Source organism: Narcine bancroftii, chromosome 1, assembly GCF_036971445.1.
Source record: "Narcine bancroftii isolate sNarBan1 chromosome 1, sNarBan1.hap1, whole genome shotgun sequence".
Lineage (NCBI taxonomy): Eukaryota > Metazoa > Chordata > Chondrichthyes > Torpediniformes > Narcinidae > Narcine > Narcine bancroftii.
Window position 1 is genome coordinate 204,710,557 of NC_091469.1, and position 27,843 is coordinate 204,738,399.

The 27,843-nt window shown below is 41.3% G+C and overlaps 1 protein-coding gene across 7 annotated transcripts in view; it reads left to right on the forward strand.

Annotated features, from left to right (window-relative positions):
- The window catches only part of strbp (spermatid perinuclear RNA binding protein), a 184,875-nt gene that overhangs the window by 86,521 nt on the left and 70,511 nt on the right, over window positions 1–27,843 (forward strand). For all 7 annotated transcript variants that reach the window (XM_069888815.1, XM_069888772.1, XM_069888762.1 and 4 more), the window contains 6 exons: window positions 13,020–13,167; window positions 16,787–16,881; window positions 17,253–17,348; window positions 17,724–17,835; window positions 18,261–18,358; window positions 19,061–19,175. In XM_069888815.1, coding sequence (XP_069744916.1) covers window positions 13,020–13,167; window positions 16,787–16,881; window positions 17,253–17,348; window positions 17,724–17,835; window positions 18,261–18,358; window positions 19,061–19,175 — 664 coding nt within the window. The remainder of the gene's footprint in view (window positions 1–13,019; window positions 13,168–16,786; window positions 16,882–17,252; window positions 17,349–17,723; window positions 17,836–18,260; window positions 18,359–19,060; window positions 19,176–27,843) is intronic.

The following is a 27,843-nucleotide window of genomic DNA, read 5'->3' on the forward strand; positions in this document are numbered from 1 at the left end:
TAGGAACGCTGAATTATCCAGGGTGGTATTTAAAAATGCTATCTTCGGTTTAGGACATTGAGAGTACTAGAACCCCAGTGTAGTTGAAAACAAAATGGAAATCTATGTTTTTTTTATTTTTCATTTGCATCAATACATACATATAATTTATCAGATAACAATACAATGTAATAAAAATGATACAAAATAATAGATAATTTTTTTCTTTTATCCTCATCCCTCCCCTTCTCAAAAGAAAGAGAAAAAGAAAAAAAAAAACACTGAATGTATTTATCATTCACTATTCATATATTCCTAGCATATTATTCTATCCATTACATATTAATTGGGAGGAGCGGGTGTTATAGACGATGTGGATGGACTCTTACTGATGAAATCCATATATGGTTTCCAAATCATATAAAAATTCTCAGGTTGATTCCTTAAATCATAAGTAATTTTTTTCAATTGTATACAATTTTGAATTTCCATATGCCATCTATCCAACCTTATAAAATTATCTGACTTCTATGTTACTGCCATACATTTCAGTGCCAATGCTATTGCTACACTCAAAAAGTTTTCGTTGATATTTGTCTAACTTCAATTTAGTATTAGTGTTATATAAATCACCAAGCAAAAATATTCTGGGATCTTTTGGTATTTCTATCTTCATAATCTGTCTCAATAATATATTCAAATCTTCCCAAAATGTTCCCACTTTTTCACAAGACCAAACTGCATGCAATTAAAGTTCCGTTTCTTTGTTACATCTGAAACATTTTGTCAGAACAATTTGAATCAAGTCCATGTAATTTATACAGTACAATTTGATATCTAACATTAATTGTATTAGTTACACTCTACAGGCACAATCTTTTTTTTGTAAATTTTATTTTTCAAAACATATTCCATTGGACATATTTCAAAAGAAAAAATTTTGATGCATATCTTATCCCCTCCCACAGAAAATAGAACCCTCCCCCCACCAAGAAAAAGAAAAGAGAAGGGTTTAAGAAAAGAAAGATTAAGAAAACTTACATAATGCTTTAAGAACTTTTCTTAAACAATATTATTCTTTTATAAACAAAATTGACAGGTCTATAAAATACTAAATGTTACTTACATTGCTAAGATTATGGAACAAATATATTCTATTATAAAACTACTGATTATGAAAAAAAAATCTGTTAAATATATATGAAGAACTTATTGTTCATTCTTAACAATACTAAAAATAATATATAATACTACAAGATGAAGGTGAGGTCAGGAATTGACAAACTATCTCTTAAAAAACAATTCATAAAGTAATCACCCCAATCTTTTGCATATAAGGAAACCAAATTTTCAAAAAGTGTCTATATTTATTTCATAGATTGTAACACATTTCAGTATGCCACCGATCCATAGTTAAATTTGCTTCTAACTTCCACGTAGTTGCAATACATTTTTTAGCTACTACTAGTGCAATTTTCAAAAAATCCCTCTGAAACCACTCCAGGCGAACTCTCGGGTCAATCCTTGCAAAATCACTAAGTAGAACTAACATAGGATCTTGTGGAAGTGGGATCCTTAATATCTGTTGCAGAAAATCCATTAAATTACTCCAAAAGAAATTTAATTTGAGACAGAACCATGTCCTGGCACAATCTTAACCAGGCCATATCATGTATTTGTATATTTATTTCTTTTTCCTTTTTTTTGACGTATAATTCTTTTTTCTGCAATTTGTCTTCTAATTGTATATACATATTAGTAATAAATTTCTCAATAAATGTATAAATTATTAAATACTCAAATGGGCTCTGTTCCAGAAATCTAAAATTTGCACCTAAATTTTTAAAATATGATTTAAGCTGATAGTATGAAAAAATAGTGTTTGGTATATTGTTATTTCTCTTTCATTTGTTCAAAAGTCAAAAAAAATCTAAGAAACAATCTTTTATCCTCTTTATCCCATTATTCCGCCCACTATCAAAGAAAGGATTATTTAAAGATTCTGCTTTAATCCACTTATTAATCTGAGCTATTTGGTAGTTCTTAATTCCTCTTTCTATATGAATTCCATTCTATATCTTGAATAACATAACATAACATAACAATTACAGCACGGAAACAGGCCATTAGGCCCTTCTAGTCCGCACCGAACCAAACACCGGTACTCCTTTCAAATGTTCCTCATTCCATTTATACAAAATGAAATCTATGGTGGTCTTGAGGGGTGAAACAAGTTTGTAGAGCAGAATGTGTAACAGCAGCTAGTCACAATTTAAAATCATACAAATGGAGCATAATTTCATATTGTTAATTTCTATAGCATTGGCAGAATGGGAAATGTAATATTGACAAAAGTTAAAAGGTGCTGATACTAGAAACATGAAATAACAAAAAAAGGCTGGAAATGCTCTGAACACAATTGGTCAAATTGAGACATCAACTTTTTCTCTCAACTGAGGCTGCCTGACCTGAGCATTTAAAATATTTTGTGCTTTATTACAATAGTGTTATTGTTTGGGTTTAAGAACTTTTGGTACTGTACACAAAGAATTGTCAGTTTGGATAATTGATTCCTTATACATCAGTCTCTAGTGAGTTGTCCAGAAACAAATTCATATATTTTTGAAAATTTCATTCAAAATAGAAGCCTACCTCCTTTTTGACTGTTCAATCAATCCTATTTCCTGCCTATTTCCCTGTAACCTATTCTTTCTCCCATGCCCATCATCTTCACTCAATTTTCCTGTCATCTACCTACCCTAAACGTAAACTGTAGTAACAAATTCATCTACCAAAGTTTAGGTTTTTGAAGGAAAACTGAACATGCAGTGTAAACGCGTGTGGGCCACAGAGAATGATAAAATTCCACACAGAGGACGATTAAAGTCAAGATGGATCCTGCGTTACTGGTACTGTGTAGCAGCAATGTTGACTGGTATATCACTATTTATTACTCGCATACCAAAAATGCAGTTACGTTGCAATTAAATAATAAATTCATACGATCTGTGTTCTTACTGACCCAAGGTAATGATGTTTAGTTTCTGTAAATATTTAACTTTTCACCTCCTTGTGAACTCTTCCAGAGGATATTGTTCTCAAGAATTTTTGCTTTTCTTTACTAAAAGCCCAAAACCAAAAACTTTCTTTGATGTCATCAGGTCACGTAATCAAAAATGTAGGACGAAGCTGTAATACATTAGCTGATTTTATGTTATAAAGGAACACTTCTTGAGCAGTCCTTTGCTTCCATGCCAGTTCTGTGGGTTACACAATAGGGTATTTATGCACAATAGCTGCGTTATCGCCTGCTCAAGTTTTACAAAGAAAAGGTGAATTTACCTTTTATGTTGAGGACTGATCCCCCCCCCCGCCGCCCTGCTGCCTGACAGCCTCCGCTTGTTGCAAGCCCCTCCCACCCCTGGCTGCTGCCTATTAGCTCTGTTGTGCTGCTGCCTGACAGCCCCATCAGGAGCAGGCGATGTGAGAGTGCAGTGGGCAGGGTCGGTGCTGGACCCTAGGCCAGGATGACTGCGGGAGGGGTGCTGAGCAGGCTGAGGGTGGAGGCGATGGAGAAGTGGTAGTTCAACCCCTCGAGGAGGAGAGGGCATGAGGGTGCAGGTGGCATGAGCTGCGGGACGGTGTTAGCGAACGCAGCCTGATGGCTCCACCGACCACTCAGTGATGGGGCAACAGGGCTGTCAGTGCGATGTCAATCATCTTACCTTCCTGTTTGGAGCCGCTTTCAGCTGCAATCCTTTTATGCAGCAGGTGGAGTGGCTTCGCTCCACCTTTGAGTGTACCTTCCAGACAGATAGGAATTTACCTTCTGAATCTTCCCTTGGAGCTTTTATGAAGGTAAGGCAGAGAATATCCACCTTTACATTCACTTCTTTCCCTTTTATAAAAAGGCCTAGTGACTAATGAGGCCAATGTTTTACCAGATGGGCAGTAGATGCTTGATGGAGTGGATGGGTGGGTATTTAGAGGAGATGCAGCCATGAACAAAATGAATGGTGGTGTAGGCTTGAAGGGCCAAATGCCCTACTCCTACACCTATTTTCTATGCATTCGTTTAGACTGAAATAATCTCATTGCCTCCCCAAATGCTTTTTGTTGTGAATTCCATGGATTGATTTTTATTTTCAAGGTGGTTTTTAGACATTCTCTGGACCAATTCCTCTTTTTACCTGGTAATTCATCGATGTGACAGAACATGGCAGTCAATTGTGTGTAAGAATGACATGGTCTGACCATTGAAGTTAACTCTCTGCTTGAAATAAAAAGTAAAGCAAGATTGGCTGGGAGAAACCTAGCAGGTCAAATATTTATATATATATACATAACTAATGTTTTGGGTTTGAGCCCTTCATCAAGGTATAGAAAAATGTCGGCAGGCATCTGAGCAAAATGATAAGGGGGAAGAGTAGGGGGAGAAGCACAGTAACAAAGGCAGGAGGTAATAGGTGGGATAAGGGAGGGTGGGCTCAGCAGCAAGCAATGGGGTGAGGGATGGCTCTGAATAGAGAGGGAAGGGGAGAGCTCAGGGAAAGAAGATCAGGGGAAAGGGAACAGAGGAAGATGGAGAGTAGGTTAGGAGAAACCGGAGAAGTTGATGTTAATACCATCCAGTTGGAGTCTGCCCAGATGGAAAATCAAGAGTTGTTCCTACAATTTAGGGGTGATCTTGGTGGGATAGTACACGAGGCCGTGAACATGCGAGTCTGGGAGTGGGATGCAGAATTGAAATGATTGGCCTCTGGGAGAACCCTGTCACTGATTCGGACAGAGCGAAGGTGCTTAGTGATGCGATCTACCAATTTCTCCGACGTAGGGAAGGCTACAAAGGGAGCTTCTGGATGCAGTAGATCACTCCCACCAATACACAAGTGTTGCTTCACTTGAAAGGCCTGTTTGGGGTCCGAAATAGTAGTGAGGGAGGAGATGTGGCCACAGGGGAAAATGCCAGGGGGCATGGTGGGGAGGGGTGGGTGCATGAGGGAGTCACAGAAGGAGTGGTCCCTATGGAAGATGGAGAGGTGAAGATGCATCTCGTGTTGGAATAATGTTATAAGTGGCAGAAATTGCAGAGGACAATGTGTTGAATGCTGAGGCTGGTGGGGATTCTGTGTTTGTTGCCTCTGGGGGCAGAGGGGGCCAGGGCAGATGAGTGGAAAATAGAGGAGATACAGCAGGGGCTAAAATATTGGGAGATACTGGTATTAATTTAATTTTATCCTGTCCGTCAACATGGTGTATTTTTTTGAACACACACAATTTCAGTGCTTTGAGATGCTAACAATAAACAATCCATGTCTCAAAAGGTACAGCATGGCAAGAATCAATGCTGCATGGTAGAATCTGAGCTTTAGTTTGAACTCGTGATGTTCAAACCGTTTTCCTCGGACGGGCAAAGGCTATACTGGTGTTCTGAAAGCTATGGGAAACTTCATCACTGATGTCAGTCAGCCTTTGTAGAGAGGTGACTCCTTAGATATGGAAGGTGGCCATATTTTCTAGATTCTAAATGTTGATCTGGGGAGAAGGCAGTTAGGTGGAGTTAGGTCATAAATTAGATCAGCCATGATCTTATTGAATGGCGGAGCAGGCTCGATGGGCCATTTTTGGCCTACTCCTGTTCCTACTTCCTATGTTCCTCTCTTTGTAGTCCTTATTTTCAATTACAGGAAGAAAGCTGTTGAAGAGAATCTTTGCATTGAATTTCTCTGTGTAAAATAGAGCAACCATCTGATGTGCACGTGCAGATTTGTCTCCTTTCTGGAAATGTCAGATCAGAATCTCTCTCAAGTTCCTTTGTATATCCTTCTCTTTGAAAATGTGGGAAAGTTGACTCTGAATTTGAAGGAAAGTTCCTCTCCATTTGAAAAGTCTATGTTAACTTCATACCCTTTAGGTCTTCTACGCACCTGGATGCAATATTCACACCTATTCTAACTTGACGTGATTCAGGCTGACAATAGCAATCACAGGATATGATGCATTTTATACCCAGCACCTGCAGGAGGCGTGGGAAGAAATTTTTGGCAGTCTGGCTGAGTTGCCAGATAACTGGAGGATAGGAGACGTGACCCCCTCACCCCACCCCTCCGCTTTCAAGAAAACCAGCAGGGAAAAACCTGGTAACTACAGTCCTGTAAGCCTAACATGGGTGATCAGGAAAATTTGTAAGGGAGGGGATTATTACAGGTATTAAGCAGAATCTAATCGGACGCAGCCAGGCAGCATGGCTTTGACAAGGAAACATTTTGTCTGACCAATTTTATGAAATTATTTGGTAACTAAATGTATCAACATGGCAAAGATAAATTATATTGGTTCAAAAGGTTTGGACAGTTGGCAGACTGGAGCTAAAATTGCTGTTGTTAGAAGGTTGTTTTAGTAATTGGTTGACTGATAGTAGTGTCCTATAAGGACTGGTGCTCAGACCCTTGCTATTGGTAATGTATATAAATGCTACAGCACTTGCAGTTTATAAGAAGGTCGAGGAGGGCAAAGCTACTTTTTTTCTTTGGCTTGGCTTCGCGGACGAGGGGGTAAAAGTCCACGTCAGCTGCAGGCTCGTTTGTGGCTGACAAGTCCGATGCGGGACAGGCAGACACGGTTGCAGCGGCTGCAGGGGAAAATTGGTTGGTTGGGGTTGGGTGTTGGGTTTTTCCTCCTTTGCCTTTTGTCAGTGAGGTGGGCTCTGCAGTCTTCTTCAAAGGAGGTTGCTGCCTGCCAAACTGTGAGGCGCCAAGATGCACGGTTTGAGGCGATATCAGCCCACTGGCGGTGGTCAATGTGGCAGGCACCAAGAGATTTCTTTAGGCAGTCCTTGTACCTTTTCTTTGGTGCACCTCTGTCACGGTGGCCAGTGGAGAGCTCGCCATATAACACGATCTTGGGAAGGCGATGGTCCTCCATTCTGGAGACGTGACCCATCCAGCGCAGCTGGATCTTCAGCAGCGTGGACTCGATGCTGTCGACCTCTGCCATCTCGAGTACTTCGGCGTTAGGGATGAAAGCGCTCCAATGGATGTTGAGGATGGAGCGGAGACAACGCTGGTGGAAGCGTTCTAGGAGCCGTAGGTGATGCCGGTAGAGGACCCATGATTCGGAGCCGAACAGGAGTGTGGGAATGACAACGGCTCTGTATACGTTTATCTTTGTGAGGTTTTTCAGTTGGTTGTTTTTCCAGACTCTTTTGTGTAGTCTTCCAAAGGCACTATTTGCCTTGGCGAGTCTGTTGTCTATCTCATTGTCGATCCTTGCATCTGATGAAATGGTGCAGCCGAGATTGGTAAACTGGTTGACCGTTTTGAGTTTTGTGTGCCCGATGGAGATGTGGGGGGGCTGGTAGTCATGATGGGGAGCTGGCTGATGGAGGACCTCAGTTTTCTTCAGGCTGACTTCCAGGCCAAACATTTTGGCAGTTTCCGCAAAGTAGGACGTCAAGCGCTGAAGAGCTGGCTCTGAATGGGCAACTAAAGCGGCATCGTCTGCAAAGCTACTAGCACCCATCTTAAAAACTTTTTCACATGAGTCCTATTTAGAGTGTTTTATCTGGTTAGATGATTGTGTGGTGTGGGTGCAAAGCATCAAACTGGAAGTCAATATAGAGAATAATAAAAACAGCTGAGAAGATCACTGGGGTCTCTCTTTCCTCTTTTAATGACACTTATCAGGAGCGTTGCTTAAATAGGGCTTAAAGAATTATAGTAGACCCTTTCTGTGCAGCACACAGTATCTTTGACGTACTACATATATTCCCTGCCAAAAAAGAAGTACTAAACCCTCCCTACTTCATAACCCTCTATTTTTCTTTCATCATGTATTTGTCTAAGAGTCTCTTAAATGCTCCCAATGTTTCAGCTTCTACCACCATCTCCGGCAAGGTACCCACAACAATCTATGGTTAAAAAAAAAAGTATCTGTGATGATTCCTCTGAACTTCCCTCCCTTAACTTTGAAACTATGTCCTCTGATGTTTGCTGATCCTGCCCTAGGAAATAGGTGCTGGCTTGTCCACACTATCTTTGCCTCACATAACCTTATAGACCTCTATCAAGAATCCTCTCCTCCTTATACACTCCAAAGTGAAAAGTCCCAGCTCTGCTAACCTTTCTCATAAGACTTCTTTCCCAATCTAGGCAACATCCTGGTAAATCTCCTCTGCACCCTCTCCATAGCTTCCACATCATTCCAATGATGAGAATTACTACCATCAAGAAGAAAATACATGAGAATCAAAATCAGGACTGCCAGGCTGAGAAGTAGCATAAGACCATAAGATATAGGAGCAGAAAAAGGCTATTTGGCCCACCAAATCTGCTCTGCCGTTTAATCATGAGCTGATCCATTTTGCCACTACACCCCACTGCCCTGTCTTCTCCCATAACCTTCGAGTTCCTGGTGAATCAAGAACCTATCAATCTCAGCCTTAAATACACACTGTGACCTGGCCTCCATGACTGCTTGTGGCAACAAATTTCACAGATTAACCACCCTATGGTTGAAGAAATTTCTACACATTTCTATTCTATGTGGACGCACTTCAATCCTGAAGTTGTGCCCTCTTGTCCTAGACCAAGGGTGGCCAAACTTTCCTAACTTAAGAACCTTGTATGATAAACTTGAAAGCCGCAAGATATGAAAAATATACATATGTGTTTTTACTCTTGCGTGCAAATTTTGTAACAAAAATTTTATATAAATATTAAGAAATATATGTATGTAATAATATTTACTCATTTTTATAGTTTTTAAATTGTATTAGTTTCATTAATCAAAAAGTACACATACCGTATATACATGTTCCAAATAAGGTGAATTTTGTGCACCGATTTTTTTTAAGGTTAAAATTTAGGGGCTGACTATTACTTTTAACCACCTATGTCATTCGAGTCATCGGGAACTAGGATGGGTGGGCTGCCGGGACTGGGTGGTAAATTAACAGTCGGGGCATCGAGCATTTAGGACTGGGTTGTAGGTCTGTGGTCGGGTTGTCTGGAGCTTGGATGAGTGGGCGCCCAGGGCTTGGGCAAGGGTCTGTGGTCAGGGCATCAGAAGCTGGTGCCAAAAATAGGGGGTTGACTTTTTCACACGTATTTACAGTATACACGCCATATATTTTCAATCGCAGGTCACAGCCACTAAAATTACCATTGTGAACACTGACTCGTACGATTCTTGTCTCAGCCAACATATTACCACGAGCCGCATTTTATGCCAAAGAGCCACATGTAACTCATGAGCTGCAGTTTGGCCACCCCTGTCCTAGACTCTCCCTCCATGGACATCTACATCTACTCTGTCCATGCTTTTCAACATTCAAAGTAATTAAATTCTCCTAAATTCCATCAAGTACAAGGAAAGAGCTGTCAATGCTCCTCTTATGATAACCATTTGATTCCTGGAGTTATCCTTTTTGAATATTTTAATTTTTTTCCATAAATATACATATCAAAAATTTCCATTTTCAAAATGTACTAAAAATTATATTTACAAAGCAAAACACAACAACCCATGACCATACACTTTCTGATATTATATTTCATTTGCCACTTCTCTGCCCATTCTCCTAAGCTGTATCAGTCCTTCTGCAGCCTTCCGCAGCCTTCCTGTTTCCTCAACACTACCTGCTCCTCCACCTACCTTTGTATTGTGACAGAGTATATAGATATGTTTTTGGGAGATAAATTGGGAAAGGTTTGTTAGGGTAGGTTACATACAAATACTTTAAAACAGATCTTATTTGAAATACTGGAGCTCTGCTAATGCTAGACATATTGGCTCCACAGCTTTTGCAAGAGCTTTGGAGAGTGCCCAAGAGACTTCACTAATGGATTGTTGTTTACAAAAAGCCAACAGGTGAAAGAGCTTGCCAGAGCCGTCTTCTGTCTGGAGCTGTTTTAAGAGGGTTATGTGGTTTTTGTAAGCAAAGAGAGTCAAAGTATGTGTGTGCAAGAGAGTGAGACACACAGAGATCACTTCCACAGTGTTACAGCCAGATACAGCAGCTGGGACTGGAACAAGACAAGCTGGCAAGCTTGTGAAAAGCCCCATTTGGAAGACGGGTTTGTAAGTGCTTTGTTCAGCCTGGTTAAAGCACTTGTGGTTCATGCAAGAGGAGAGGACTGGCTGTCTAATGTTTCACTTGAAATAAGGGAAACAAAAAGGAACTCTGTGGTGATCTGAAAGAAAGAGGTTATCATCTGGAGAACCCTGAAGGGGACAAGTTTCGTCAGCAAGACACTGGAGTGGCTGATTAAAAAGGAATCAGTTGTGGATGTCCTGGAACAACAAATTTCACTAAACCAACAAGAACCTTCCTGAGCGGTAACCATTTACCTGTCAAGCATCGAAGCCTGGTGAACTTTATAAATGTTAGATTTTGTGCACTGTATAAGAATTGCCTGCACCAGTGAACTTGGAGGAATGAGAAGTGAGATTGGACCGTGAACCAAAGAACTTTTCTGAATTTACACGCATATTACACACACACGCACTTAGAATTAGAAGGGGGTTAAGTAAGTCAATAGTGACAAGTTAAAGTTTGATTCTATTTTCATGTTTAAAGATAATTAAAAGCAACTTTTGTTTAAGTAACCATTTGTCTTTGTGAATATCTATTGCTGCTGGGTTTTGGGGTCCTCTGGACTCGTAACAGTATTATCTGCAAACTTGGTCACAAATTCATTCATTCCATAATCCAAATAATGGTTGCTTTAATCCATGGGTGGCCAATTTTTATTTTAGATACACAGCATGGTAACAGGTCATTTTGGCCACAAGTACATTCCGGGGGTGTAGGTTAATTGGGGGGCACAGACTCGTGGGCCAAAATGGCATGTTACAGTGCTTTGTCTAAATTAATGATTAAAAGGTTGGCTACCCTGCTCTAAGTTCTCTAATCACACATTCCATAACACCGAATCGAGTACAGCCAATCTCCTTGTGGGCTCATCAACAAGCTGCTTTAAAAAGCCACCTTTAAGGGTTTTTACAAATTTCTCTTTCTTGAGATCCAGTCCCAACCTGGTTTTCCCAATCTACTTGTATGTTAAAATCCCTCATAATTATCATAACATTGCCCTCTGACATACCTTTTCTATTTGCTGTTATAATTTGTTGTCTACATCCAGTCTATTTAGAGGTCTATATATTAACTTCCAACAGTTTTTTTTTTACCCTTGCCATTTCTTAACTCAACCTACAATAATTCTACATCTTCTGATCCTAGGTCACCTATTTGAAATGATTTAATGTTGTTCCTTGCAAACAGACATGCCACCTCCTCTGCTTGCTTGTCTGCCTGCCTATCCTTTAGAATCACTGTGTATCCTTGGACATTAAGCTCCCAATGACATCCATGGTTTAGCCATGACTCCATGATGGTCACAACATCATACTTGCCAATGTGTAGCTGTACTACAAGATCATCCTCTTTAGTTCTTAATGCTCCATGCATTTAAGTACAAAACCTTTCTCCCTTTATTTGGTACTTTTGACTCTCTGTCCCTGTTGCATTGCAACTCATTCAATTTTGCTCTATCTGCCTGTCCTTCCATTCAAACTCCCTACCAGCTGTCCCTACTGTATGCCAACCACCTCTTCCTTTGGTTTCCATCTCCTCCCCCCACTCCCCCAACCCCACCAATAACTTCTTCCTGCAGGTTGTGAGATTTATGAATAGTATCCTGTAATAATGTAAATCATCACAAAAATGTTCTTCCCCTCCATGGACTCCATCTGCATCTCCTTCTGCTTGAGAAAGACAACCAACATATTGAAAGACCTATTGGATTCTGGACACACCCACTTCTCCCTCCTCCCATTGGTAAGTCAGACAAAGAGTGTGAAAGCACACATCAGCGGCTCAAAGACATTTTCTTCCCTGCAATCATCGGGCACCTGTATGAACCCCTTAACTGCAGTCTCATGCTGCTCTTGCTTGGTGCAAATGGATCTTCCTTTGTAATCTTGTATTTTAAATTGCACCAGCATCAATTCTCACTGATGAGGAACAGCTTTTGAAGTGCAAACCTGAGACAACTCAAGGTCTATGGGACTGCCTTCTAAGAGTTGGACTACCTACAGCAAAGCACTGGAAAATTACCATAAATGTAGCATCTGCAAAGCCATTGGAGGGTGAGGCAAACTAATGACCGTATGCTCTCCTAAGCTAACACCCCAGCATTAGGACCCTAGTTGTTGTTGTTATTAGTATTTAGCTATGTTAATGATAAAATGTTTGCATGTTCAACACCAGACTCCCAAGACAGACAATGCAGTCATGGGAGGAAATTACAACACGGAGAGAAAAGATTCAAGAATGCTGAAAATTTCCTTGAAGAAATACTGTAGGTCCACTAACAACTGCGAGTATTATCTGGCCCATAATAACTTGAAGTGGAGAAGGAACATCCAGCTTGGAACTAAGAACTTCAAGGCCCACAGAAGCACCGCATAAATGATGGAATCAGTGCAGCATTTTACAAACTATCTTCCTGCCTGCCCTGTCAGGTACCTCCTACCCCATGAATGGAATAGCCTGCAATTCAAATGTTGACTGTGTCAACTCAGAACTCAAAATTGGAATAGAAGCAAACTATCCTCAATCTCAAGGGACTACGGCAGAAGGATAATTACTGTTAAAAATACTTTTGGGAATAAATGCATGTAATATTTGGATATACAGTTATGGCACTAAAAATTAAGATCTATGGAAACTTGACCAGGAACGTGAATTCACATTTTTATTTTGTGACTTTTGTTCTAAGTTGGGTGAATAGTAGTTGGCTGATTGCAGGCTTTCAAAACAGCTTGCTGTAGCTGAAGACTTGGAATTTTAAAGTCCAATATTTCATTAACAGCTGCAGAGGACTTACTACTTACTGTATATACTATCTATTTTATATATAAACAAGGACTGACCCAGTAAGTGCTGGTAAATGATGTCTGTTTTGAAATATTGAGACATGAGGGAGATGACTTTTGTTTCATTAAATGTTACTATTTTACATTTTTGATATTTTTAGAAACTTACAGAGGAAAAATATGAAGTTGAAAAATGCACAGAAGAGGCGGCCATCATTGTTCAAAATACAAAAGAACCCAAGTTGACACTGAAAATAGTTCTCAGTTCACCAGCAATCAGAGATGAAATGGAAAAGAAACTAGATGGAGGTATATTGATCGGCATTTTCATGTGTGTTCCTGTTTTATATGTTGCTTGCTGTAAGACTTCTGTGGTCTTGCAGAGCAGGTGTGAACACAAATTGAAAATTAATTTTGTAGTTTCAGGGTTTCACTTGAGAAAATTTTTGAATAGTTTGGTTTTAAAAATGAAAAGCAAAAGGTTCTTTAGCCAGAGTTTCAAAGGCAATTTAAATCAAAATGGAAGTTGAATAGATGATAATGAAATTCAGAGGGTCGTAAGTCAAATTACGAAAATTTTGTGTGCTCTTATGGAATTTATAGATTTTAGTTAATTACCTGACTACTGCATACTCACAGAACAAATTCTGACCACATAAATGTCATAAGACTTGTTTTATTTGTAAGTGTATATGGTGTAATTATTGCCCCATCTCAGTGCTCCAAAAATGATACAAACAATACATCTGGATTCAATTGCAATACATTTCAAATTTTAACCACATTCAAAATATAGCACCCAAGTTTGTAGTGGTTAAATTTTTCTTTGTATATGCAGGAAAGCAGCAATTTTTAATTAATTCTTCTGGCAGAACATTTAAAAAAAATAATTTGAGCATCACACCCTGTTGCAGTTGTTTAGTCCTAGACACACAGTAAAATTTTGCAACATGATGTAGGTGAAAAGGTATTATGATGCAGTCTTAAAACTCAGTACAGGGTATATTAATTTAAATGGCTTCAGCATCTTTCTACTTTATGAAAGATAAATTGTAATTGGGAATTGTACTAATTGAATTGGCATGAATATTTGGCTGAATAACTTCATTTTGAGTTATGTTTATGTGATTACAAATTACAGTCTCCTTGTAATTGAACCTGAATCAAGTACTTGAATCACAGAGCCCATTCAGTATGCAAGAAGCAATCTAAATACATGCATGTTTATCCAGATATGCTTTGAGTTCAATTGTTAAATCTGTTAATAGCATTGAGATTGGGAAAGAAAAATGGCTGGTCAGAATAAAATAATGTTAATTTATTTTTATTGTTTACTTTTAGGCATTCTTTTTTTTGTTTAAGTCTGCAAACGATGTCAATTCTAGTTTGTTGATCCTTACTGGACAATGTCAGACCTTTGACCAACTGGCCACTCTCTGTCATGGGAATGGAGGCAGCTATGCCCACCTGGGCAGGAGGGGACTCCCTGTTGCTGTTCTCCCTATTTCTAGACTTGCTACAAGTCCCTTCAGTAATTTAATACTGTACAGCAAGAAATTGTGGTATAAAATGATGTATGGTTACATACAGAAAATGCATATTGAAATAAGCTCCATTAGTAAAGACAGATGATTTAAATATATTTTAATTGGCAACTTAACAGTGTGCCAGAACTAATACCATCTGGAATTTCCTGCCTCACAGTATGCTATAGTCACTAATCAGCACCCAAAGCAATGTTAGCTGAAAGGGACTTACTCAGCTGTGTACCTTTTGTCTTACTCAACTGATTCATGCGCATTCATGCCCTGCTCTTTACAATCTCGTGTTTGGTTGAAGGGCGAGGGAAAGGGGGTAAGGTTTGTGGTAGGGTATGCTATGGTTTAATGATAAATCTTGATGTTGCTTGTACTATTGATTTTTTTTTTGTAAACTTGAGATGAGCAGGTTCTTGACACCCACCATGTGACTTTACAATGATAGGGTTTGAAATAAATGTATTCACCACAAATAAAATTGATTAATTTCAATTTTACTTTGTCAGTTAAATGCATTACTTTTTGTTCTTGGTCGAGATTTCAAGATTGTTCTTTCAACCTTTGAAATATAAAATTTATTTAACTTCTAATGTCCGAACATTGAGTCTTAATTGATGGTGATTGGATTCACTGTGCTTGAAGTGTGGATATACTTATACAGAATATTGCAATGGCTGTACGCATCACTTTTTCTTATTAAAGTGAGACTTGCAACTTTCTGCTTTACCAAGAATGGTTCCATGAGTAGTTTTTTTGATTTGCTGTCACCACAAGCCATGGAACTATATAAATTTAAATTTAGACATACAGTATGGTAATGGGCCTTTTTGGCCAATGAGTCTCTGCTGCCCCAATTATATCCAATTGACCTACAAATCCAGTACATTTTTATTTGGAAGATTGGGAAGAAACTGGAGCACCGGAGGAAACCCACGCAGACACGGGGAAAACATACAAATGCCTGACAGACAGTGCCGAATTCTAACCCTGGTCGCTGGTGCTTTAACAGCATTGCGCTAATCACTACGCTAACTATTCTGTTTATTTCAAGTTGATAGAATTTCCATATTAGAAGCCTACGTTCATTTCAAACTCAAAATTGTACAGGGCATGAAGTGAAAGCATGAGTATTTTTAAAAGGGACTTTGGTGCAAGTCTACCCCATTCACTGCCTGCTCTCTATCCCTTACCCTTATCTTTTTTTTTGATAGAACTTGCATGTAAAAGATGACTGACTGCAAAAAAAATCTTACTTTTTAACAAAGACATCCCCTTCAACATAATCAAACATTACAAAAATATGTTTAAGCAGATTGAAATTTTCCGGTAGAAGTAACGTTAATGCCCTGTGAGCATCAGAATGATATGAAACTATATTCATAATTTTGAAACAAAATCACTTAAAATTAAAATGTTGAGGAGGGATATTGTAACTGGCTTCATTATGACAGAATTGTGTACTTGAAAAAATGGTCTCTGCAGACAGTCACCCTTTATGCTGTCTAATCCAATGTTTTAGACTATTAACCACCCATCTACAGCAATTTATCTTTGTATCCCTTGTGTAAGAAATATTGTACTTTATGGCAGATGTTTTTGATGCTTTACAAGGCAGAAACTCCAGTTGTTGAAAATACCTGAAACTATTATAGTATTTTACAAATTTCATTGGGGGTTAACTGCCATGATGTTTCTGTTACATTTTAATACCTTTGTTGTATGTGCCAAATTTATTGTATGATCATAAATGGCTGAAAGTTTTGAAGAAATTGTTTTCAGAAAATGAGTTGCATAAATGGCACTTGCACAAGGAGTTAAAATGGTAGGGCCACACATGGTTAATTTCTGGTTTCCTGGGCCCTTGATATCAACATCTCAACATGTGGTGGCAATTAGAATGTGATGTTAGAATGGAACTTTTATTTTTAATTACGTGAGCTCCTAAAATTCTGGTCTGTCAGAAGTAAGATGATTGAGAACTGGGATGCAATCTGAGACTTAGAAGTTTGAAAGCAAGTCTGGTTTACTTTTCATTACAGTCCACTATTTTAATTTTAGATTTACCCAGAAAACCAGAAATTAAAGAGGCCTGGCTAACAGTCAACAAAAGTATCTGCTGTGTGGTATAATTTGTTGTGTTCTGCATTTTAAATAGACTCAAAATCATATACTCTGCAGTTGATATGCCATTGATTCGTATCCCGAATGAATGCCTTTTGCTTCTGTCTCACATGTTCACGTTACTGTAAATGGCTGTAGTAACCACAATGCACTATTAAATCATTAAAATTTCTGGGAGCCTTGTTTGCCTAGGATGCTGCCACTCCCTAGTACTGAATGACAGAAACCCCTTGGTCAAACTGTATCTGTCTTCTTATTCCATTCACCAGTAGAAAATTTTGCGATGAAAGATCCAGCGGACTTATTGGACAGGCAGAAATGCCTAAACGCCTTGGCGTCTCTGCGACATGCCAAATGGTTTCAGGTTGGCTACTTGTTCTTACCTTATTGTTATTGTAGCCTTATGAGGTTTTAATGTTTAAAACTATGTTATATTAAAACATTTAATGTCATTTATTTACTCATAGCTTTGATACTCTGCAGTTTAAGCTCAGTCTGTTTTTATAATAGGTAGATAGTTTCCTTTTACTAGTTATCATGAGGCTACAAAAGCAATCGTTAAACCTTTATGCTTCTTGCTTGGACTTGAAATTTGCCGTTCTAGAGGATTTGTTCACTGTAAATATTCCTTTTTGTTTGCACGATAATTTAATTTGAGTTACTTGAGAAATGCCAAGGTGCAATGTAACTTGCAGCTGTGCGAAGCAGATGACATCCCAATTCTGTATGTTTTAGGCAAGGGCAAACGGATTAAAGTCATGTGTAATTGTGATTCGCATTCTGCGTGATTTATGCAACAGATTTCCCACATGGGGACCATTGAAAGGATGGGTAAGTTTAAGTATAGACTGTTATCTTGTAAAACCAAATGGTGCAGGTACTTGTAAATGCTTCATGTCTCTTGTATCTCAAATGAAAACTATTTGAAGAATGCAAGAAGTGCAGTGTAAACTGAATGACTGCAAAGTGAAAACAAACCTGTAAAATTACAATATGAATTAATTAAACGGACCCAATTTACATATTAAATGAAGCTTTTTTCCCAATGGAAGATTATCTCCTTCGCGAACAATACGTATATAATGACTAAACTGAAAAGTTTGAAAATATTTTGTGCAAGTTAAAATTCTTATTTTGTTTGGAAAAAGTAAGCTTCACCTTTCCCTTTGCTGGATATTACTGATTTATTGTTCCTTTTATATTTAGCCTCTGGAGCTTATATGTGAAAAAGCAATAGGTACTAGTAATAGACCATTAGGGGCTGGTGAAGCCTTGAGACGTGTTATGGAGTGCTTGGCATCGGGGATTCTTCTACCTGGTAAGAGTCTCAATTAACACTTGGCAAATAAGTAGTTTGCTAATTTGGTATTTAATATTTCACAATGGTTTTTACACCTGAAAGTTTAAGATTATTTTAAATATTAAATATGAGAAGGTATATTTTTAGTTTTCAAATGCAAACTTAAAATCCCTGAAACTTGAAACTTCAAAAACATATGCGGGAATTTAGGTCAATTGGGTGTAATTAGGCACCATGGATGTCTATTTAAAAAAATACTTTATACAAAACACTTGTTCAGGTGCATAAAATCTAACTTTAGAAAATCATTCAAATAATTTCTCCATTCTGCTGGATGAACTAAATAGTTACTTGTCATATTTACTGAATTGAGTAATTTGAGAGTGAATATATTGTCATAGTAACCTACTGCTTGCATTGCAAATTATTTATTTACTACCCAGGTGGTCCAGGGTTGCATGACCCTTGTGAAAAGGAATTAACGGATGTATTGATCTCAATGACTTCACAGGAAATGGATAATATTACTCATAGTGCGCAGGTATGGTGCACTTCTAGTAATTATCAATACCATTAAAAGGTTCAATTAAATGAAATAGGCCTGTGTATACAGCAATCATCTTGGAAGAATGGCTTCTTTCTGAAAATATCACCCTATTGGTTTTTGTAAGATAATTCAGCACTGAAGAATGTGTTTCTTTTTTTTATTAATCCTTAAGAATAGTTTTAACTCTAATTATGTTCTTGTATTTCCAGTACACGGAGAGCAGAAACATGAAACTTTTCTATTAGAGCTCATAACAAAAATAAATGAAACAAAGCAATGAATTAAAATTCTTGTTGCTGGTAAACCTCCACAACCAAGAGCTGAGAAGCAATTTTGGTGAAAACTATTGAGAATTACATGTGGTTGGAAGCACCTTAATTACTGCTTTGAATTTGTCATAATCATAAATGAGTTATGCTTCATGACTTGGTTTTGGAAGATTTTGTAAAATTCAGCGCTTTGTCAAGCTGTTCAGAATGGACATCGCTACCTTCCTTACTTATTCACAGATGTATATATCCAACAAGAGTATTTACATTTCAAAAAGAAGCAGAATATCACTGACTTCCTGAATAACTGTGTTGAGTCATCTTTGAAAAATTTCCATGTTAATCAACACCATCACAAAGTCAAATTTTAAGTAATGTAAAAAAAAATGAAATTGTAAATTTTTATAAACATATCTTGTATTTATAGCATGCGCTTAGACTTATGGCTTTCGGTCAGATCTACAAAGTACTGGAGATGGACCCTCTTCCATCGACGAGATCTTCACTTCAGAAATGGTCCCGATCATTGAGTGAACGAGATGGTGGGTAGATTTGAGATATTGATCTGAAATTCACCTTTTTTTTTCCTACTCTTTTCACTGCAGTTCCTGTAATAGTAATGTAATTGCAGAGGGACCAGTCTCCTGGTGGGGGAATTTGCTAGGACTACCAGGGAGGCTTTAATCTAGTATGGTTGGGGGGAGGGGGCTTTAAACTAGTATGGTTGGGGAAAGGGGGCCATGTAAGGGAGGACAGCAGAGAGAGGTGTTATAGGTGAAGGGAAAAGTCTTACTCACAAAATTTGGGGGTGGAACAGCAGTTGATTGAGGAGAAAAGGGATAGATGCTATGATAGGGAAGGGAGGATGGTGATAAATAATAGTGTGGATGATAGAGAGCGGGATAGGCAGAAGGTAAGATGCAGGAAGTCTGAGAATCATTTACTTCAATGCAAGGAGTGTTGTAAGGAAGGTGGATGAGCAGAAGGTGTGGATAGACACTTGGCAGTATGATGTGGTGATGATTAGTGAGACATGGTTGAAGGAGGGCTGTGACTGGCAGTTAAATATTCTGGGATTTTGCTGCTTTAGGTGTGATAGAATTGGAGAGGGGGGTGGCTTTACTTGTCAAAGAAGATATTCAAGCAGTATTGAGGTGTGATAGATTGGAGGGCTCATCAAGGGAGGTGGTATGGGTGGAATTAAAAATTAAAAGAGGTGAGGATGCAATTATAGGGGTGTATTATAGACCACCAAATGGAGAGAGGGAACTAGAAGAGCAAATGTGTAGGGAAATAGCTGAGACGTGCAGTAAGCACAGGGTTGTGCTAGTTGGGGATTTTAATTTTCCTAACATAGATTGGGAGACGCAGTCAGTGAGTGGGATTGATGGATTAGAGTTTGTAAAATGTGAGCAGGATTGCTTTTTGCATCAATATGTTGAGGTACCCACTAGAGAGGGGGCAGTGTTAGATCTACTGTAGGGGAATGAAATAGGGCAGCTGACAGAGGGGTGCGTTGGGGAGCACTTCAGATCCAGTGATCGTGGTACCATTAGTTTTAGCTTAATTATGGAAAGGGATAGGTCTGGTCCGAAGATGAAGGTCTTTGAGTGGGGGAAAGCCAGATTCGAAGAAATGAGAAGGGATTTGCAGGATGTAGTTTGGGCTGATCTTTTTTTTCTGGAAAGGACGTAGAGGAGAATTGGAGAGCGTTTAAAGTTGAGATTTTGAGAGGGCAGAATCTTTATGTTCCTGTCAGGACAAAAGGCAAGGCCAAATATTCAAGGGAGCCGTGGTTTTCTAGAGAGATTAGGAAGTTGGTTGGGGATAAGAGGGAGACGTATGTTAAATACAAGAAGCAAAGGATTGATGAGATGTTTGAACGATACATAGATTGCAGAAAGAACCTTAAGAGGGAAATTAGAAAGGCAAGAAAAAGGTTCGAGGTGGGTGTAGCAAATAGGGTGAAAGCAAATCCTAAAGGTTTTTACAAATATGTGAACAGCAAAAGGAAAGTTAAGGACAGAATAAGTCCAGTGGAAAATCAGAGGAGAGGAATATCTGAGGAACCATATGAGATGGGGGAGATGTTGAATAAATTCTTCTCTTTGGTGTTCATGAGGGAAAGAGATATTGAATTGTGTAGGATAAGTGAGGCAAAAGAGTTAGTTATGGAAAAGATAGGGATTAGTAAAGAGGGGATTTTAGAATTACTGGGGTATACAGGTACACAGTCATTTATCCAGACATCTAAAATCCGGAAAGCTTCAAAAATGAGCAATTTTTTTTCCTGGTGCTGGTACAGCAGAGGGAGAGAGACAGCAACGTGACTAGGTTGGGTGGGGGGAGGATAGAGAGACGGCAGCGCGACTCGGATGGGCGTGAGGGAAGAAGACAGCAGCGCAACTTGGGTGGGCGGGGTGGAGGAGAGAGAGACGACAGCGCAACTAGGTTGGGCGGGGGAGAGAGAGACGCCAGCGCGACTAGGTTGGGCGTGGGGAGAGATGGCAGTGCGACTTGGGTGGGCGGGGGGAGAGAGACGGCAGCGTGACTCGAGCGGGTGGGAGGGAGAGACGGCAGTGTGACGTGGGCAGGGGGAGGAAAGAGAGATGGCAGCGTGTCCAGAAGGGGATGGATACAGCAGCACAATTCAGGTGGGCTTAAAAATCCGGAAAAATCTGAAATTTGGAACACTGTCCCCTAAGGGTTCTGGATAAAGGATTGTGTACCTGAATAAAGGTAGTTAAGTCTCCTGGTCCTGATGGGATTTTTCCCAGGACCTCCCAGGAGGAAATAGCGGAGGCTCTGAAAGTGATTTTTCAACGGTCACTTGAGGAGGGTGTGGTGCCACGGGATTGGCGGGTTGCATACATGGTTTTTTTTGTTTAAAAAGGGGGGCAAGGTGTAGGCCAAGCAATTATCGGCCAGTAAGTTTGACATCAGTGGTGGGGAAACTAATGGAAGGAAATCTTAAGGATAATATGTATAAATATCTGGAAAGGCAGGGATTGATCAGGGATACCCAACACGGGTTTGTGAGGGGAAAGTCGTGTTTGACGAATCTTGTTGAGTTTTTTGAAGAGGTGACCAGAAAGGTTGATGAAGGTAGAGCAGTAGATGTGGTCTATTTGGATTTTAGTAAGGCTTTTTATAAGGTACCACATGAAAAGTTAGTTGAAGGTTCAATCTCTAGGGATTAATATAGAGATAGTCAGATGGGTTCAATGATGGCTGGAAGATGGGCACCAGAGTGTCATGGTAGACAACTGGTCTGTCAGGATGGAGGCCAGTGATGAGTGGAATGCCTCAGGGATTGGTGTTGGGTCCTTTGTTGTTTGTCATTTATATTATTGATTTGGGTGATGGGTTGTAAATTGGATGAGTAAATATGTGGACGATACAAAAATAGGGGGAGTTGTGGGTAATGAGGAGGGTTCTTGTGGACTACAGAAGGATTTGGACTTTGGAAAGATGGGCTGAAAGGTGGCAGATGGAGTTTAATGGAGATAAGTGTGAGATGCTTTATTTTGGGAAGAATAACCAAAATAGGAGGTATGCAGTGAAGGGGAGGGCATTGAGGAATGCAGAGGAACAGAGGGATCTTGGAATAATGGTTCAGCGTTCCTTGAAGGTGAATTCACATGAAGATAGGGTGGTGAAGAAGGCTGGCCTTTATAAATCATAGCATAGAATATAGGAGCTGGGGAGGGGGGTGATGTTGGAGACTGTTTCAGGCATTGGTGAGGCCAAGTTTGGAGTATTGTGTGCAGTTCTGGTCTCCAAATTATAGGAAGGATATAAATAAGGTTGAGAGGGTGCTAAGAAGGTTTACAAAAATATTGTCTGGATTGCAGTATCTTGAATACGGAGAAAGATTGAGTAGACTGGGACTTTATTCATTGGAGTGCAGAAGGTTGAGAGGGGATTTGATAAAGATATTTAAAATTATGAAGGGAATAGATAGGCTTTTTTCCCCTGAGGGTAGGGAAGATTGGTACAAGGGGTCATAAGTTAAGGGTTAGGGGGCAAAACTTTAGGAGCACTATAAGAGGATGCTTCTTCACCCAGAGGCTGAGTGGAATGATCTTCCGGAAGAGGTAGTTGCGGCAGGGTTAATTCTGTCATTTAAGAGGAGGTTTGATGAGTACATGGATGCGAGGGGGTTTGAGGGTTATGGGCAAGGGAGTGGGTCGGTGGAACTAGTGGAGTTTCACATAAATCGGTGTGGACTAGAAGGGCTGATATCACCTGTTTCCGTACTGTAAATTGTTATATGGTTATAATCAGTGCAAATTAAGGTCCCATGATCTTTTAAATTCAAATTCACAAAATCTTTATGAACCTAGGTGAATTGGAAATTTTTTAGGTGGATTTGCAAGATCACAAGATATAGGAGCAGAAGTAGGCCCATTAAATTTGCTCCACAATTCTAATCATCAGCTGATCCATCCTCCCTCTTAGCCCCACTCCCTGGCTTTCTCTTCGTAATCCTTGATGCCCTAACTTATCAAATACGATAAATACACCCAACGCCATCGCTTCCACAGTTGCCTGTGGCAACAAGTTCCATAGACACACAATCCTCCAACAAAAAAAATTCTCTGTTTTAAATTGGTGCTCTTTTATTCTAAAGTTATGCCCTCTAGTCCTAGAATACCCTATCATTGGGAAACATCATTGCCATTCCTACTCTCTCTTCTAGGCCTTTCAGCATTCAAAGTGCCTCTATGAGGTTCCCCTCTTCCTTCTGTACTCCAACAAGTACCATCCAAAAGCTGAATATCATTCCTCATAAGCTCATTCATTCCTGGTATCATTCTAGTAAATCTTCTCTGAATCCTCTCCAATGTCAGCACGCGTTTTCTCAAATAAGGCACCTAAAACTGTACACAGTACTCCAACTGAGGTCTCACCAGTGCTTCAGAAAATCTCAACATTTATATCACTGTTCTTATATGCTATTCCTCTAGAAATGAATGCCAACATTGCATTCAAAAACCTGGATGTTAACCTTTAGGGTATCTTGCACAAGGTCTCCCAAGTTACTTTGCACCTCGGAATTTAGAATTTTCTCCCCATCTAAATAATAGTCTGCCCATCTATTTCTTGTACAAAAGTGCATGACCGTACACTTTCCAAAATTGTGTTTCATCTGCCACACCTTTTCCCATTCTCCCAATCTATCCAAGTCTCTCTGCAGCCTTTCGGTATTCTTAGCACCACCCGCCCTACCACCTATTTTAGTATCATGTTGTATTGGGAAGGGCTGTGACAGCATTGCCCCCTACCTAGTCAGAGGACACACCAGCTGCCAATCAAGGTTTGGTTCCGCCCCACCCATTAGTGCACACCTTGCTGTTGGTTACATGTAAATTACCTGGACTCCACTCTCCAGCCTGCCTGTACTTGGCCTTGGGCTATTGGCTGTCGTAATTAGATTAACCCTCCTGCCAATGAGCCATTGGCCCCCAGTAAATGATGTGGGCTAGTCCCTCCAGCACTATAAAGGTGCCATGTGCTCTTTTGTCAGCTTGGGATCACCCTGCTTCACTCCAGGCCTAGAAATGTGGAAGGGTGCTGAAGAGACTGTTGGTAAGATGTGCACTGTTAAAAGGGTTGGGATCGTTTAATTAGTGTCCCTTGTAACATAGAGCCGTGCCTGCACTGAGTCGAGGGGTGGTGGGACATCATAGTGATTTTTCCCTGATCATTGTATGTACCAGTTCATTGTGTGTGTTGTGTGTGTGCTCTGCATCAGTTGCCTTCTGTAAATAAAATCCTTCCCTACATCAAAACTGTGTTCCGAGTCCTTGCCTTTGAATAGTGGGGTCTACTCCTGCCTTAAGCAGGTCGAAGTAGAGCTGCCTGCGGGGTAGTGGGGGACTGGGGTTCTGGGGTCTGGCCTCAGTGCTGTGGATTAGCCCAGACGCCTCCCGAGGCATGTATTCCAGCCTTTCCATAAAGGTGATAGCATCTTGCACCATTCTCCCCATGGCGGTCCCCATGAATGGCAGAATGATCACCCTGAGGTCGAGTGCACCGGTCACCCTCGAGTCTTCAATGAACCCTTGGTCAGTGGCCCCCTCATAGATCCCATTAATAAGTGCCCACTCCTGATGACCCAGGTGCCTTCCTCCACCGTGGTCCACTGGGGTCTCCCCTGAAGGTTCCATTCCAGCAGAGTGGGGTACCGGGTCCGTATGCCTGCCACTACGCGCTCCCACAGGGATGATATGCTGCGGATTCCCTCCTGTGGTGTGCACAGTGCATTGTTAATGGTTGGGGACTCAGAAATAATCCCCAAAGCTCTGTCCTCCTGATGGGAAAGGGCTATGCTCGGACCCCCTTGTCCCAAAGTTTGAGGAGCCAGGCAGCAAGGTGCTCACCTGGTCGCTGGCGATGGTGGTCCGCCAACTGGGTGAGCTCCTTGGGGGAGTAGTCCCGCATCTCAGTGCTCTCGGTGGCTCCCCTACTATGTGTCCCTGCCATCCCCTCCTTATCAGTCCCCTCTGCTCCACGGAGGACCTGGGACCGCGTGGTGACGGGTCGTGCTTGTGAGGGCTCAGAGGTGGGGGGGGAGGTGGGGAGTTGTGTCAGGCCCCTGGTTCCCCGTGAGTCCCGTCCTCTTCACAGGAGATATGTCCCTATCCCCATGCCAAGTGTCCGGCTGCTCGCCTTGCCAGAGCAAGGCTCTAACTTTGATCGGGTCAGGTCACCAGCCTGACCGGCGAGCTGCCTGAGCCTGCTGCAGCTGCATCAGTCGGCAGGCGACCTCCATGCCTCTGGTCTCTAAGTCGTCTACTCTGCTTTGGGCAGAGCCAAGTGCCTCCTGCAGTCCGCCACATGTTTGATCCAGGGCTTCGGTCTCCCTGTCCTGGGTCTGCAACTTCTGTATCAGCTGCTGTGTGATCCCTAGCTGGCGTCTCAATAGTGACACCAGCAACCAGTAGGCTCCCCTCTGACTGCCCTTCGCTTTGGGAAATCCTGACTTTGTAAGGAGGGAAAGCACATGGTGGCCCATGCCTTCTCTGCGAGGGTCCAGCTTTTTGGATCAATCCACGCGCGTGCTGAAGCGGGCCAGCTTACTGGCCAGACTCCCAAGGCCCTATCGTCGGCCCATCCGGGGATTCTGTCTTGAGGGCTTTTTCCCCTTGTTCTAAAACATTTCCCCACATCTGTGTCCAGCCAAAACCCCTGAGACCCTGCTCGCAGCGCTAATTGTTGGTGAGTGAGGAAACAGGTTTGGTGGACTCTGAACACAGTTTTGATGTAGGGAAGGATTTTATTTACAGAAGGCAACTGATGCAGAGCACACACACAACACACACAATGATCAGGGAAAAATCACTATGATGTCCCACCACCCCTCGACTCAGTGCAGGCACGGCTCTATGCTACAAGGGACACTAATTAAACGATCCCAACCCTTTTAACAGTGCACATCTTACCAACAGTCTCTTCAGCACCCTTCCACATTTCTAGGCCTGGAGTGAAGCAGGGTGATCCCAAGCTGACAAAAGAGCACATGGCACCTTTATAGTGCTGGAGGGACTAGCCCACATCATTTACTGGGGGCCAATGGCTCATTGGCAGGAGGGTTAATCTAATTACAACAGCCAATGGCCCAAGGCCAAGTACAGACAGGCTGGAGAGTGGAGTCCAGGTAATTTACATGTAACCAACAGCTTCTTCTTCTTTGGCTTGGCTTCGCGGACGAAGATTTATGGAGGGGGTAAATGTCCACGTCAGCTGCAGGCTCGTTTGTGGCTGACAAGTCCGATGCGGGACAGGCAGACACAGTTGCAGGGGAAAATTGGTTGGTTGGGGTTGGGTGTTGGGTTTTTCCTCCTTTGCCTTTTGTCAGTGAGGTGGGCTCTGCGGTCTTCTTCAAAGGAGGTTGCTGCCCGCCAAACTGTGAGGCGCCAAGATGCACGGTTTGAGGCGATATCAGCCCACTGGCGGTGGTCAATGTGGCAGGCACCAAGAGATTTCTTTAGGCAGTCCTTGTACCTTTTCTTTGGTGCACCTCTGTCATGGTGGCCAGTGGAGAGCTCGCCATATAACACGATCTTGGGAAGGCGATGATCCTCCATTCTGGAGACGTGACCCACCCAGCGCAGCAGGATCTTCAGCAGCGTGGACTCGATGCTGTCGACCTCTGCCATCTCGAGTACTTCGACGTTAGGGATGAAAGCACTCCAATGAATATTGAGGATGGAACGGAGACAACGCTGGTGGAAGCGTTCTAGGAGCCGTAGATGATGCCGGTAGAGGACCCATGATTCGGAGCCGAACAGGAGTGTGGGTATGACAACGGCTCTGTATACGCTTATCTTTGTGAGGTTTTTCAGTTGGTTGTTTTTCCAGACTCTTTTGTGTAGTCTTCCAAAGGCGCTATTTGCCTTGGCGAGTCTGTTGTCTATCTCATTGTCGATCCTTGCATCTGATGAAATGGTGCAGCTGAAATAGGTAAACTGGTTGACCGTTTTGAGTTTTGTGTGCCCGATGGAGATGTGGGGGGGCTGGTAGTCATGGTGGGGAGCTGGCTGATGGAGGACCTCCGTTTTCTTCAGGCTGACTTCCAGGCCAAACATTTTGGCAGTTTCCGCAAAACAGGACGTCAAGCGCTGAAGAGCTGGCTCTGAATGGGCAACTAAAGCGGCATCGTCTGCAAAGAGTAGTTCACGGACAAGTTTCTCTTGTGTCTTGGTGTGAGCTTGCAGGCGCCTCAGATTGAAGAGACTGCCATCCGTGCGGTACCGGATGTAAACAGTGTCTTCATTGTTGAGGTCTTTCATGGCTTGTATCAGCATATTGCTGAAGAAGATTGAAAAGAGGGTTGGTGTGAGAACACAGCCTTGCTTCACGCCATTGTTAATGGAGAAGGGTTCAGAGAGCTCATTTCTGTATCTGACCCGACCTTGTTGGTTTTCGTGCAGTTGGATAATCATGTTGAGGAACTTTGGGGGGCATCCGATGTGCTCTAGTATTTGCCAAAGCCCTTTCCTGCTCACGGTGTCGAAGGCTTTGGTGAGGTCAACAAAGGTGATGTAGAGTCCTTTGTTTTGTTCTCTGCACTTTTCTTGGAACTGTCTGAGGGCAAAGACCAGCAAGGTGTGCACTAATGGGTGGGGCGGAACCAAACTTTGATTGGCAGCTGGTGTGTCCTCCGACTAGGTACACATGACAGCCACAACCCTTCCCAATACA